This window comes from Aspergillus luchuensis, chromosome 8, assembly GCF_016861625.1.
Source record: "Aspergillus luchuensis IFO 4308 DNA, chromosome 8, nearly complete sequence".
Classification (NCBI taxonomy): Eukaryota; Fungi; Ascomycota; class Eurotiomycetes; order Eurotiales; family Aspergillaceae; genus Aspergillus; species Aspergillus luchuensis.
The window spans coordinates 1,997,098-2,011,087 of NC_054856.1; the positions used below are offsets into that span (position 1 = coordinate 1,997,098).

At 47.1% G+C, this 13,990-nt stretch overlaps 5 protein-coding genes and 2 non-coding genes across 7 annotated transcripts; all 7 read right to left on the minus strand.

Annotated features, from left to right (window-relative positions):
- Positions 1–398: 398 nt before the first annotated feature.
- AKAW2_80714A (uncharacterized protein) lies at positions 399–951 on the minus strand (the record flags this gene model as incomplete). Its single annotated transcript, XM_041681764.1, has 2 exons — positions 399–564; positions 668–951. 2 exons carry the CDS (start codon positions 949–951, stop codon positions 399–401), a joined length of 450 nt encoding a protein of 149 aa, XP_041548675.1.
- Positions 952–1,268: 317 nt separating this feature from the next.
- Positions 1,269–1,342, minus strand: AKAW2_t80024A. The gene has a single exon. It is a non-coding gene; the product is annotated as a tRNA-Val (tRNA).
- A 484-nt stretch (positions 1,343–1,826) lies between these two features.
- On the minus strand, positions 1,827–3,197 carry AKAW2_80715A (putative MFS monocarboxylate transporter; the record flags this gene model as incomplete). The annotated part of the gene is made up of 2 exons (XM_041681765.1): positions 1,827–2,611; positions 2,678–3,197. The coding sequence occupies 2 exons, from the start codon at positions 3,195–3,197 to the stop codon at positions 1,827–1,829; spliced, it is 1,305 nt and encodes a 434-aa protein (XP_041548676.1).
- A 4,098-nt stretch (positions 3,198–7,295) lies between these two features.
- AKAW2_t80025A lies at positions 7,296–7,367 on the minus strand. The gene has a single exon. It is a non-coding gene; the product is annotated as a tRNA-Arg (tRNA).
- A 2,908-nt stretch (positions 7,368–10,275) lies between these two features.
- Positions 10,276–11,188, minus strand: AKAW2_80716A (uncharacterized protein; the record flags this gene model as incomplete). The annotated part of the gene is made up of 4 exons (XM_041681767.1): positions 10,276–10,420; positions 10,507–10,615; positions 10,679–10,757; positions 10,814–11,188. The coding sequence occupies 4 exons, from the start codon at positions 11,186–11,188 to the stop codon at positions 10,276–10,278; spliced, it is 708 nt and encodes a 235-aa protein (XP_041548677.1).
- Positions 11,189–12,162: 974 nt separating this feature from the next.
- Positions 12,163–13,275, minus strand: AKAW2_80717A (alkene reductase; the record flags this gene model as incomplete). The annotated part of the gene is made up of 1 exon (XM_041681768.1): positions 12,163–13,275. The coding sequence occupies one exon, from the start codon at positions 13,273–13,275 to the stop codon at positions 12,163–12,165; it is 1,113 nt and encodes a 370-aa protein (XP_041548678.1).
- A 255-nt stretch (positions 13,276–13,530) lies between these two features.
- Positions 13,531–13,893, minus strand: AKAW2_80718A (uncharacterized protein; the record flags this gene model as incomplete). Its single annotated transcript, XM_041681769.1, has 1 exon — positions 13,531–13,893. The coding sequence occupies one exon, from the start codon at positions 13,891–13,893 to the stop codon at positions 13,531–13,533; it is 363 nt and encodes a 120-aa protein (XP_041548679.1).
- Positions 13,894–13,990: the final 97 nt, after the last annotated feature.

Genomic DNA, 13,990 nt, shown 5'->3' on the forward strand with positions numbered 1-13,990 from the left:
TCTCACCACCCGTATTATTCCTCTGTAGTTACGTCCTGGTATTGGCATTACTCGGTCAACCTTGCTGTGCTGTAAATTACCATTTGTGTTGTTCGCGGCAGGGCGCATCAACGCCTCCCTTCAGAAACCAATGCCAGATTTAATATCCTTGAATCCGCCAGACAAAAATCCTTTACTCTACCGCTTATGCCTTATTCTTTCAACATACCATATCATCTGAGCAAATCCGGTCGGGCACCTGGATACTCATATCCCTAGCCAAGTCCATACGTGACACGTGACATGCAATCGTACACCCTCACCGCAACCAAGACACAAATACATCACTACACATTCAAATAGATCGTCGCTGTCTAAAACGTTTCATATCATCATACTGTAATACACATGCAACCTCCTCACCTCGAACCAATAAACTCGCTCAGCTTCTCCTGGTTAAGAATCTCCCCCTCAACAAGCCTTCCCGTCTCCACAACCTCGCCATTAACAGACTCATACCGCACCAGCGCAGGAATGTTGTTCACATTCCATCTTGTCCGGTAGGCGTTCTGTGGGTCTTTCCATCTACAATACCCCGAGAAAGTAAGGCGGGTGAAGTTAGCAAGAACGGACTGACATAAAGTCTATATAGAACAATAGTAAAAGGAATGAATAGGGTATATCTTACTCAGGCTTCTGTCCAACCTCAACAACTCCAACTTGTGGTCCTTCATTCCCGGAAAATGCCTCCTCAATCTTAGGCCATGCGGCACGGACATCCGGGCACCACGCTTGTCCGGTAGCTGGGTCTGCGGAAGACACGAAGGCAAGGAATAGTTTCTTGTCCGCGGGGACCTCAAGGAGGGTCACCGAGGCGGGGAGCTGGAAGTTGGAGATGAGTGGCATATTTATGGTCTTTGTAGGTTTGAATAATTGGGTGTAGATGCGGAGCAGTGATGAGGGGATGGGCATTTCAGCTGGGCCTGTAAGCGTTTACTAAAAATAAAAATGACAGTTTTTCTGTAAGTGGGCGGGCGGTGAGGGGTTTCTGGTGGGGTTTCTGCCGGGAATTTGTACAAAGATGATGATGAAGCTCACGTGTATTTCTTCTCTTTACTAAATCATAGCTGGGCTAGTTTCACAAAGTGGGTAGAGCGATCAGGCATAGGTGTTAGAAGGTAGAATTTTTTTTTTCAAACCTAAGAGAAAGAGCGGTCCAGCAGAGAACAAGGAACGATCACCTCCTACTCGACGGGAAAGGGGGGAAAAAATTAAGGAAAGAAAAAGGATGACCAGACTGGGGCTCGATCCCAGGACCTTATCGGTGTTAACGATACGTGATAACCAACTACACCATCCAGCCATGCTTGTTGAAAGCTTTTGCAGATTCTAGCCCTATGAGACTGACATTTCTTGCTTAGGATAATCAAACACTAAACAGTTGAGTATTGTTAAAGCCACGGTTTTGATAGCTTTTATGTCCCAGGAAGACTGAATACCGAACACACTTACTGCACCTGCTGTGGTGAGCTTGTGTCATAGTAATCGTGGAGAAGATTTGGTTGTGGTTAACTCATCCCAGTCATACTTGACCGTTTCCACTTGTTCCAGCACGGAAAATATATACTACCACTGGGTTCGCCGAGAACTGGTCATAATCAAGCGATATTCTCCGCCTCCAGTAAATTGCACCAACTTAACTAAGCTTCTACTATTTTTATTTTTTTGTTAAAGTTTCTATTTCCATTGTCGGCATATAACAAAGAGAATCTACATTCAACAACAGAAGAATGTATACAACTGCCATTGGCTGTCGCTTAGTTGATCCTGCAATCATCAAATTTGAACTAGACAACGCCACTTTCTCGCTGGGCATGATCATATCTCCAAACTGCCTTCATTGGCACCAGAAGTACTGCCGTTGCCAAAGCCATCACCATCGCACTAAACAATTGCATACCCAGGAATCCGTTGCTTCCGCCATGCCCCTCCAGGGCACCGCCGATAGGCGCACCGATCAAAGCACCCAAACTAACAGCAAACCACTGCATGCCCATACGGGTCCCAATGACTGATGGTGTGGGCGAAATGACCGGATGGGCCATCAGAACCGGAGTAACGGCGACGAAGCTGCCAGTGAAAATGCCGAGGAATACAGAAAAGACAATACATCCGGCAACGGTCTGAACGCCCGTCCAGCCAAAGAGAATAATGGCTGAAGCAGCCATGCTGGTATACAGAACCTTGCTGGGACCAAAACGAGAAACTAGCAGAGGGCAAACGACACGGCTGATACTGGAGCTCGCGTTGAATATCGACACTATATAGACGCTCAGGTCCATTGAAGTGTGCAGCACGGACTGGGCAAAGGAAGGCAGGAGAAATAGCGGGACGAAGTAGGACACGAAGAATAAGAAGTTCACTACTGCATAGGCATCGAAGCTCCACTCCTTCAGTGCATGCCAGTGGATGAGCCGGCGTGGCGCACTGGGTTTTGGGTTGGTTGTGGTTATCAACAGCGGGACGGCGACACATGAGCAGGCCACCTGGATAAAAGCCAGGGTGCGTGCTGTCCAGGGGAATCCGATTTGTGGCTGCAGACGGATGAACAGAATTGGGAAGACGGTTCCGCCTGCGTACCGGTATAGTGAGCGAGACTACATCAGAATCGGAGTATTTGTAGATCAGGACAACGCACCAATGGTGGCCCCAGACGACAACAGACCGACGGCAATGCTGCGGCGTGTAGTGAACAGGGTGGAAGCAAGTGACAAGGCGGGCACGTAGATCAAGCCACAGCCTATGCCACTACAGACGCCCTGCGATAGGAATACTTGATAATACTCTGTAGATAAGCTCAGCATCATGAATCCAATTACGTTTAGGAAACAGCCGACAATCATCAGGGAGTGCAGGTATCCCTGATCGAAAAGCGGCCCCGCAAAAACGCCCGTAGAGACCATGAAAAAACCTTGGATAGTGCCTATCCAAGCGATGCGCGATGGGGAACTGGAGCGCAATAAGTCGGACTCGTAATATGCCTGGAAGGCCCCATATGCGGAGGAGTAACCATAGGTTGTGGCGAAGAGTAGAAAAGAGGCAAACACAGCAGACCACCCAGCGACTCCTCCATTAGGCGGAGCAGTAGCATTATCAGCAGCAGCAGAATGGCGCTGGTCTTGCTGGGGACTAGAACGTCCAGACTCCTTCGATTCCATTGAAAAGAAAGAAAAATAGGCTTTCTACTCCAGATACTGAAGCTCTGTTGTGAGCGAGACATTTATGTTCGATGCGAGGATACGTGATCGAGAAAACCGGTGAACAGAAGACTCATAATCTTTGTCCCTAGCTTTCAAAGAACCCTTTTAGTAATCCGAAGAGGCAAATATGCAATTATTAAAGAGAGCCGATATAGTCGCCATGATATGGGCACGCATGATAGTATTCTTCAGCTTCTCCGATCAATAATTCTGCAGCTACGGACAACTATAGGACTATCAAAGCCGAGCTCCACTGATTGCCGGCCAATGAAAGTTCACCATGAGCATGTTGGAACCTGAGATCGATCGCGTAGATCATATGCAAGGCAGATCATCTGATAAATTGGCTATGATCTGCGCCCAGCAGCGGCGGCTGATTGGACAAGCGGTGAGGATCGTGCTGAAGAGTGCAGTTAGGTATGCAGAATAGCTGTTCAAGCAGGTTTGCAGCGTGGCAATTGAGCTTAAAGAAATGAATCAAGGTAGACCTGCAGCAAAGCATCTGTAATTGTATGCTTTCATTTTGACGCTGGGGTGAATCTAACCCACATCTTTAACCAGACGAAGAAGGAGCACTGAGCTCAAAGAACTCAGGAATATTTATCTAGAGAGCCACGTGCTCACAGAAGTCAAAATTACGTTTCGGAGTCGCAACTGGCTCAGTCTAATCCTACGGGCGTGACGCTCATTCAATCGTGTGTTTCCCGAGTATGCATCAGACTCTATAGAAACGAATTGATCTTAGGGTAAAACCGACAGTACATGTACTTCAGATTCACCAATCCATTATGCTAAGAGAAAGAGTTCATTGCTTAAATGTGTATATTTCACCGATTACCGATTCTGCCATCTTTTCACCATACTTCCCAGTCACTTCGCTCGACGCAGCGGACCATCCGCCTGCTGAGACCAATACTCGCTCCCTACTGCCTTTAACGCATAAAACCTATTAATCGAAGAAGGGGGGCATAGGACTAGGTACATACGTACCAAGCACGATATAAAACGTAGCGTCTGTCCACGTCGGATTTACCAGGCTTGGGCGTCGTACGGGGTAAAGGTGTTCTTCAGTAATGAAATTACTAAGTCTGAATAATGGCAAGCGAGGAGTGGTGACGCGGACATCGGCCAGGAACACCCTCCTGATTTCTTTGCTTTTTCTACAATATCACAATTCTCTTATATCACGATCCAGGCCGGTCCAATGGATCAATCGGAGCCAATCTTCACATATCATGAAACCTCGAGGCACGTATTGTTAAGATTTCCTCATAGAATGAGTCAGCGGAATTACTATCGAGGTAGTAGATATGGAGGTATCTGGTGCTTACTGGGAAACCTGACAGATTATCGCTTTATATCCTCTAATATGCATGACTATGTGACATCTTATTGGGTCACAACTCTGACGGGGTTGGAAATTTAGGAGTGAAGGCTCAGTAAGCGTCTCGGCAGCTTACTTTTGGCTGATCCCTCTACTTATGACGCCTATTAGTCTCTGCATGTATGATGAACATATATCAGGCTCGCTAGAGCGCACCAAGTAAAGCAAGACCATATGAGGGGCAGCCGGAAAATTTTGATTTATTATAGGCAAAGGTATCCAGTGCAACTGCTATATATCATTTCATGAAGCCTGGGATGAGACGGCGAGTCCCCAGCATCAGATTGTGCTTTTGCGTGGTGTAATAGTTACGCGAAACATATCATCAGCCACGGGCATTGGTACCGTCGCCCTTCCCCTCGAAGTATCCATTCTAGGAAATGGGTGCTTTCCGATCCCACCAAGTACGTCCACGTCATAGCGGCACAAAACAATAGCAACAAAGTACATCACAAGTTGCGGTGCCATTGCCACGCCACCGCATTGATGAATTCCATCACTAAAGGGTCGGTAATACCTTGAATTTGCTAGTCCCGGATTGTCAAGGAAGCGTTGATATTTGAACTCCTCCGCATCAAGACCCCAATGGGATTTACTCATTTGGAGGCGGTCATAAGGGATGAGAAGAGTAGAACCCTTCTTTAGGAGATAGGGACCAATTTCTGTATCTTCAGAAACATGGCGAAATACGTGTGGACCGGAGTGGATGCGCATGGTTTCCTCAAAGGTGGCCTTGAGGATTGGACAGCACTCAAGCCGTGCTGGGATGTCGGCCGGCGTAATGGGGCTGTTTCTCAAAAATGACTCTTCACATTCTTCCCGTATCACTGATAGCAGACCAGGATTATGAAGAAGTCTGCACAAGAGCCAAAATGCAACAGTGGATGGATTGTCGAGCATGCTGTATCTAGTTTAGTGACAATTTTCCAAGCACTTGTTCCAAAGCATAATGAGGAAACTATAAACTCACCCCCAATAAATCCAAACAAACATCTTTGCCAACTCTTCCTCTGAAACAGCTGCCGAGCGAATCTCATCTTCAGCCATAGTCACGAACTCTGCACAGCCAATTTTCGCTTCTCTGGGTAGGGAAAAGTATTTGGCAAGAATGTGTGTTAGCTTGTCACAGGCAGCGTAAGCTTTCGGGGCAAGAATCCTAGGACGTCTCGTAAAGATGGCGTATATATTCGTCTGAAAGAGAAACATGTTGTCCACCACCTCTGGAAACATATCTAAACACACTTTCCCCATTGCACCATCACTGATGGTCACGATAAAGGCATCCACAATCCATTTGAAGAATGAAACCTCGTGCGGCTCAGCAATAGATCTTCTCAGTGGATCAGAGGCAGCCAAAGGCGTAAGAGTCCTATCCATCTGTGCCAGTATATTCAATGTGAGAGGGTTACTCTGTGGCCGTGCTCGCAGAGCCCTTCGTACGTTCTGGGTGATCGAGCGAGGAATTGGCTCTGTTCTTTTGGCAGTGATTGAGGACCACAAACGAGCTCTCGTTGGGCCTGGGATACCAGATGCTGCCATCATGGTATCAAGAAAATGGTTGTTACCCATAGACTTGTTTTGCTTGTGAACCTCAGAAATCAGTCTTACATCTTGGACCACATATAGAGATTGACCACCAACTTGAAGGCGAAAGGTGCCATCTTCGGTTTCTAAATATGATCTGTGACTCTGTTAAAATTAGAAGTCGTGCTCTTGCTCTGGGAGGCTCTTTACATGGCGTTTTCTATGGTCTTATCGGTGTTTCTGAGGAATGAGAGAGTGTGGCCGACACCTAAACAAAATTAGCAATGTCTTGGAAAGGGCACAATCAGAGTATTTGTAATACAATCACTTGCCTGGTATCCAGTAAGGAATCAGTGGCGGTTCTCGATGATGAACGTGTCGGCTACTCCACTGTCTTATCGCATACCATAGACAGTATATGACAATCGCAACACCGAGGAGCACGTAGTTGCTTGAACCAGACACGACCCCCATAAGAGCCATGGTAGTTAACGACTCTTTTGCTATGATGTGAGCCTCGAAACAACAGGAAACGTGATCGAACTATAGGGTAGCTTCCGGATGTTGTTGTTCCAGTAACCCAAATAGCAGATAGGATGTTTAGATAGATATATGGTCTCTTTACGGGAACGAGGGTATCTATGACATGTCAAATGGACTTTCCCTGGTATTTGCCTTATATTGCATAGTATAAGCACAGATGGATTTGGAATATCGGAACGTGACATTCAGCTTCTCATGCGACCCTCAACCCCCGAAGGTATATGGCCAAGGCAGGTTTGAAATATTCTGCATGTTATGCACGCTGGATAAGCACAAATACTTAATACAGCGCTCAACGTGCGGATTATTGACTCCTTGAATAGGCTCATTAGTTACCGGTGAAATGGGAACATGTCAAAAATGGCGTTCGGTGGGTCCCTGCAGAAAACTAGTATATTGCAGGTCGGCCCAGACCGCGAGACTGACAGGCACGATGCTATTCGCGACTTGGAATGATCACTCAAATCTATGAACATCCTTGGTCGAGGTTTTTTGTGGCAGCTTTGTGATTGTTAAACAATATTAACTGTTTCTGTAATGTCAGGCTTTGTCCGAATTTCCGATACGAGCTAGGCCAGGTGCGGGTTGGGAGAACCAAAAAAGAATGACCTACGCAGGACTCGAACCTGCAATCTCTTGATCCGTAGTCAAGCGCCTTACCATTGGGCCAGCAGGCCAATTGTTAAATATTTGAGTGAATATATTGTTGGATATATCAAGCCAATAGGCAAAGGCGATAGATCTTTCCCTTTGGTTTCTGAATCTACCCATGAATTTGAGCAATCACAAGAGTATTCACCCCAAGGTGATTATCATGCTCAAGTACATTATGCTACCCTCTTTCTTATGGAATTGAAAGCAATTGTTGTTTTGAATTAGAATTAACCCTGTATTTTTTTAATATTACTCCTGGGGTCAGATATAATGGGGTCAACAACTCGGCTCAATATACTCTGGTAGTACTATCCATCGTGAGTAGTAGTACTTTTGTTACATATCGACGTGGTACTTCCATTAGCATATGCCACTGCCTTTCTCAATAGCTGTCTTTTTGTGCATCATGCAGTAATATTGGATTATCCATTACCAACCAGAGCAGAAAGTAAGACCTGACTGAAGCCAGCACCAAAGAAGAGAGGAGGGAACAGGCACGGCCGATGGACAGACATTAGGCTTACCAGCACCAGCGACGCTGCAAGGTTCAGCATACATTGAAAGAAGGAAACTCTAGCCAACCCGGCCTTTTTGGCAAAGTGTCATTACCCTCCATACTCTAGCGTTTTCTGCAATGCAGAGTAATTGCTTCGAATGTCATGCCGCGCAAACTTTATCTTTAAGCGGAGTTGTCTCCTGCCCAAGAACAAAAGAATGAAATGGAAAAAGACACAGTAAACAAATCAAAAAGCCCAATCGACCACCCCAGATTGTTATGCATGTCAGCCGTAGTCAAGAAAGACTCTGCCCAAAGGATGAGAGTATTTCCATGCGAAATAGTAGGGTATTATCGTCTCTTACCATCAATGAAGGAGGAAGTATTAGGGAGAAGCTAACAATATCAATAATATTGGAATTCTACGGAGCAGAAATAATCAATGCATGATGCAACGAATGCTGTTTGTTATGCGCACTTCTATAGTGGCTCTTCCACGTTCTGTTCTATTGAACCTAATCATTAGGTTTCTCATAACTGATATACATTATATGAAGGTGTAGTGGGAAGATATCGGATACCTTGTCGACTATTCTGTAAGCCAGTACTCTTCCAAATTATAAGGAAGATTTGAACAAGCGGTGTATATCTTTATTGCATCTGTCTTGCTGTTTGCAGGGAGCGGCCACGGACGGGTGATGACAAGGTTCGGGAGGCAGTTACCGCCAAACTGGACGGGCTCCGGTCACACCGCATCTTTTCATGCCATCGGCTATTAGAACCTGCAAAAGATGCAATTGCACTGAAATTTAAGGAATTGTAGGTACCGATAGACCAACTTACTACGTAAGCGTCTCACGGCTACTGACATCTGTGGCTCCGACTGACTATCTCGGGGGCCAATGTGATGTGTTCTGGAAGTATGCAATATTCGATCCAGAATATTGTGAACTACACAGCATACAATATTACTGTCTGTCAAGAAATAATAGGATTATATAGTATAATACTCTCACACAAATACTCACAGATATTGTGACTTACAGTTTTGCGCCATGGGTAGAAACTTGGACTCGATATGCGCATATATGCCGCAGGTCGTAGCTCAGCTCCATACCGTGATAAGCGAAGGATGTGATGTAACTTCCTGCTTTCTAGGTCGTCGCGGGTTAACATGAATTCAAACCTACCCTGACTTGGGTAAGGGGGTGTCTCAATCCATCCATGACCATGACAAATTCCTGTGATAAGACTGCTCCTGCCAAATATGGACAGAGAAATGGCCCAGGCAACATCCAACCAAGCGAGGCCATGGGTATGTGAGAAACACAACAACCGCACTACACACGGATTGTTTGCTCCCTTTAGCCCGCGATTGCTTCATTACTATGTGCTAATTCTCGGTCCGGTACTCAATGCTCGAGTAAATAGCTTTTCATTTGCGGGAACTACGGAAGTGCTGTCCGAACATGTTTGTTTACCCCTGACGCTGCATAACCCGCGGTTTGCCAGGCTAATAATATTGCGCATCGCCTTTTCGGGCGCTGTCGTTATTTAAGAACGAACCAAGTCCACGGCTATATTTCAGTCGCAAGTATCGCTGCGAACGAATGACACTGCGGCCATAATCATCGGAATAACACCATGGACGGCTTTGACGCTACTCAAGCTCCAGCTGCTTACAGAGCCGTTGAGCCCATTGTTAATATTCTGACCTTAACCATGACGTTGGGCTGGCTAGTCAAATACGCTGGCATGATTCATATTTCTTTCAAAGAGAAGACATACGCAATGGGCATTATGCCTCTCTGTTGCAACATTGCCTGGGAATTTTCTTACGGAGTAATATACCCACCAAAGAATCTCGATTGGAACTGAGCGTTACGGTAACTGCGCTTATATTCAACGTCGCGATCATGTACAGCGCCATGAGACACTCACCCAATGAATGGTCACACGCACCCTTGGTTCAACGGAACCTTCGGTACATCTTTGCCGTGTGTACTCTTTGCTTCCTGACTGGACATATAGCTTTTGCGGCATACATTGGTCCTGAGGTTGCATATACATGGAGTGCGGCGTTCTGTCAATTGCTCCTCGGCACCGGTGGCCTGTGTCAGTTGCTCTGTCGGGGAAGTAGTCGTGGGGCGTCGATTCTTCTGTGGTAAAACACCTCACATGGTCTGAACCCAGCGCGAAGCTGACTCTCATATCACTTGTAGGATATCGAGGTTTATTGGTTCTCTTAGCGTAGTGGGTATGGCTGCGTTACGTTGGAGGTACTGGCCTGAGGTATTTGCCTGGCTGGACAATCCTCTGATTTTGTGGTCGGCGGGGATGTTTCTCTTTCTAGATTTGTCATATGGCCTTTGCTATTGGTACATCCTGAGAATCGGAAAGAAGGAGGCCTTGAGACAAAAACACCTTGCTAAGTCTCAATGATATTGTGGATAGAGCATAGTGCCGGTATAGTTCCCGCGTATCATATCGGACTCAATCAACTTGGATGCGTCCAAGGTTCGTCCATCACATACTGCAATGGGGTGATCTTCGATCGGCCCACTTATTGGTCGCCAGAGTCTATTTAGATGTCAGGTACATACGCAATTAATAGTCTAACCGCTTGGGTGGGTCTTCTGAAAGAGGAGGATAACCTATGAACTCACATTATCAGTTGGACTCGCCCAGAAAGAAGGTGTTGAGATTCTTCCGGAAGATGATTGCGTATACGCTCCATTAAAGGAGTCCCAATCTCATCTCGAGTCAGAAGTGTGTCTTGTCATGTCAGCACAAACATCCTTCTGACGCTCGCCGCCTGATGTACTGTATGTAGCTTACCTATATGAACCTGTCGCGCAAACCCCTGCAAATTCGGGTTCCTTGTCCTTTTCTCTTTTGCGCTCTTTTTCTTCCTGATCTGTCGAAAGTAGGAGTTTAGCGGCTGGTATATAAGATGATTGTGTTACAACGTACTTTCCAATCAAAAATCATAACTTCACCAGCCCCGTTAACGTGTTCCTTCAGAATGGCTTCGCATTCTGGCAAGAAGATATCGTTGACCTTCTGAGGATCTGAGTACTCATAAGACTTTGTAAGAGTCGGTGCGAGGCATCTCTTGTAGACGAAACCGTTCGTGTCAAGATCGAACGCAGGAGCTTCACTCAGTCCCCTAATATCTCGGATAGTCTCAGGATGATCGGCCACATGAAAGACTAAATTCGTTGTCTTGTCGCGATCGATGTTGCGCTTTCTTCGTCCAGCAAATACACCAATTCGATAAGGGCGTGTATGGGTGTAGCTGGGTTGCCATTGGAGGTATGCCAGTCTCGCTTGAACATCCCTAGCCATTATAGTATAGACCAAATTCGGTCAGGTATCAGAAAGAAAACAAAGAAGAAATCATAAAATTATGTATGAACTTAGTACATATTTCAGTGCCCCAAAAATACTCATTTTATTCCTACTTAAGTAACTTTCTGGTTTGGCCCCTGCATACAGCCTCGAATTACTGTGGAGCAGTTCCAACAAACGAGCTAGCCTGATCTGCACCCCGATCATTATGAACTAGATAGCGCAATGACTCACTAAATGTGCCAAGAATCTCTCACAGCCTTAAAGGAGTCATCTCCCCCAACTTCAGAGGCTGCGCTAACCCCCAAGGCTAAGATACTTGGCCAATGGCGGGAGGTAGTCTATAATTGTAAGTTAGAGAGTGGGTCTCTTGCTTGGGAAAAGGTAACATTATAATCCATTTTGTCGCATTGAACCCCCTTTCGCTCGTTCCACCCACACCATGCGGATGACTGGTTTATGCAGTCACTATGGCCATCCCTGTCGACCTAATATATTGCTCTTTTAGGAGTCAGTAATGGGGTATGTGCGACATTGAAATCCCGCGCATGCATCAGGACATGCACGCAGCATTGACTCATGTACTCGGTCATTCATCCATGCGTGAATGCACACCGACCGACAGAATCTTCTAAATATGGTGGCTGTCTCCTTTCAAATCGCCTCTGATATTGTACCAGAATCAGTTCCGTCTCTGATGGTACCGCGATTAGACATCATACAGCCGTCGGGTTCCTGGGCTTGTGCCCAGAAGAATAAGATCATTTCACACCTCCCTTAAGTCCGCAATAGTATTGTTCTACACCGATTTCTGGACATTTAGGGCGCTTTTTGGCACCTTCCGGGCTATATTATGGCTTGACAGAAAGCATTGCGGAGAAAGTTATTATGAGGTGTATAATGCAGACAACATGCTGACAATGCTGGAAAATTCGAGAGGATACATCTATTCACCTTCGTTTGCAGCCTCGCTACAACTTCCCCTGAGAAGGACTAAAACCTTCACTAAACGGATAATCAACATACCCCTTCGGCGACATGGGCGTATAAAACGTCGGCCGATCATACTGATTAAGCGGTAATCCCTCTCTCAATCTGAACGGCAAGTCCGGATTCGCCAAGAAATGTCTCCCAAAGGCAATGGCGACACGATACGCGGGATGCGCCCGGAGGGCCTCAGTAGCCGTCTGGGCCGTAAACCCGCCCGCGAGAATAATAGCCCCCCTATCCCCAAACGCCTCATAGAGAAACGACTCATCCTCCTCTTCAGTCTCATGCTCCACCGTCGTTGACCCCGAGATCCGTGGCCTCACCACATGCAAATAAGCCAAGTTCAACTGCGCCAGGCCACGCACAAGATGCGTAAATTGCGGTCGGGGATCAGGCATCCGCATGCTCTGGAAGGTACTCCAAGGACTAATGCGATACCCGGTCCTCTGGGGTCCAATGGCATCCGCCACGGCTTTCGCGATAGCCAGACCGAATCTGGAGCGATTCTCGATGCTACCACCCCATTGATCAGTGCGGTTGTTGCTCACGGATTGTGTGTACTGGTCGGGAAGGTAGCCGTTCGCACCGTGGATCTCGACGCCGTCGAACCCAGCGGCGATGGCGTTCTGCGCTGCGCGCACGTAGTCGGCGATGTAGTCGGATATATCTCCCTGTGTTAATGGGGTTGGCGTGGGACTGGATTCGCTCATGGGGATGTCTCCGCTTGAGACTACGCGGTATCCGCCTTCTTTCTGGAGGACGTCTGGCTTGGCGGCCCTGCCTAGCGCCCAGAGTTGGCAGAAGATGAAACTTCCTTGGCTGTGGACGGCGGAAGTGATGGTCTTCCATTGAGCGATCTGATCATCGCTCCAGATCCCGGGGACATGGCCCATGCCGCCGGCGCGGGCGGAGATGAACGTGCCCTCGGTGATGATTAGTGTGCCGGGGACGGAGGCACGTTGCGCATAGTAGTCGCGGGATATGGGGAGCGGGACATGTTGGGCGTCGGCGCGATTGCGGGTTAATGGGGCCATTACTACTCGGTGGTGTAGCTCGAGGTCACCGATGCGGATGGGTGAGGTTAATTCGGCCATGATGTGGGATGCAATGTTCAAGGGATTCGAGGTTTATGTGCGGGAATTACAGTAGCTGAGGTTTGGGTAAACTGGGGGTATAAGTAATATATCAGACTTCGGGGACTTTTAGGTTGATCATCACGAAGACCTATATATCAATGATGGGTCGGAGACTTTTGCATGTTTAACATTAGCCCGAAGAATCCCCATTATTAATTGCTGCTTGGCCATGAAGTCATTGCGGTGCGGGTATCCGCCGGCTGCCGAGGCTTGTTAATCCGCCGTGGTGTATATCGTGGCCATCAAGGGTACTTGGGTGTTCCTTTCGTCAATATCGCACTGGTTGATGCAAATAGTATCCACCCATACAATCCGACGCCTGGATTTACGCCGAAGTTGGTACAGAGCCTTTGCCACGTTGGGTTTTACGTAGAACGCATTGCCATCGAGGAATATATGCTCAGTGGCATCTTCCGTTCCCCAAACATATGAAATGGCTTCGAACTCTGGGGAATCATCAAGAGACACGGTGTGGAGGGAGCAATGGATCGGACCCCTTCCGACTATTGAGCGGTGAATGGAGAGCAGTCGGATTTGTCGTTGGTTTGGATCCAGTGTGTCGTATTTGAAGCTCATTTTGTAAGAAGAACTAGAGTAGTAGAAGGGGGATATCTATTCGTGCTCCTGGGGGTGCTTATGGTTACGGCGGCAGAGATGCGAGGAAGTAAAAATT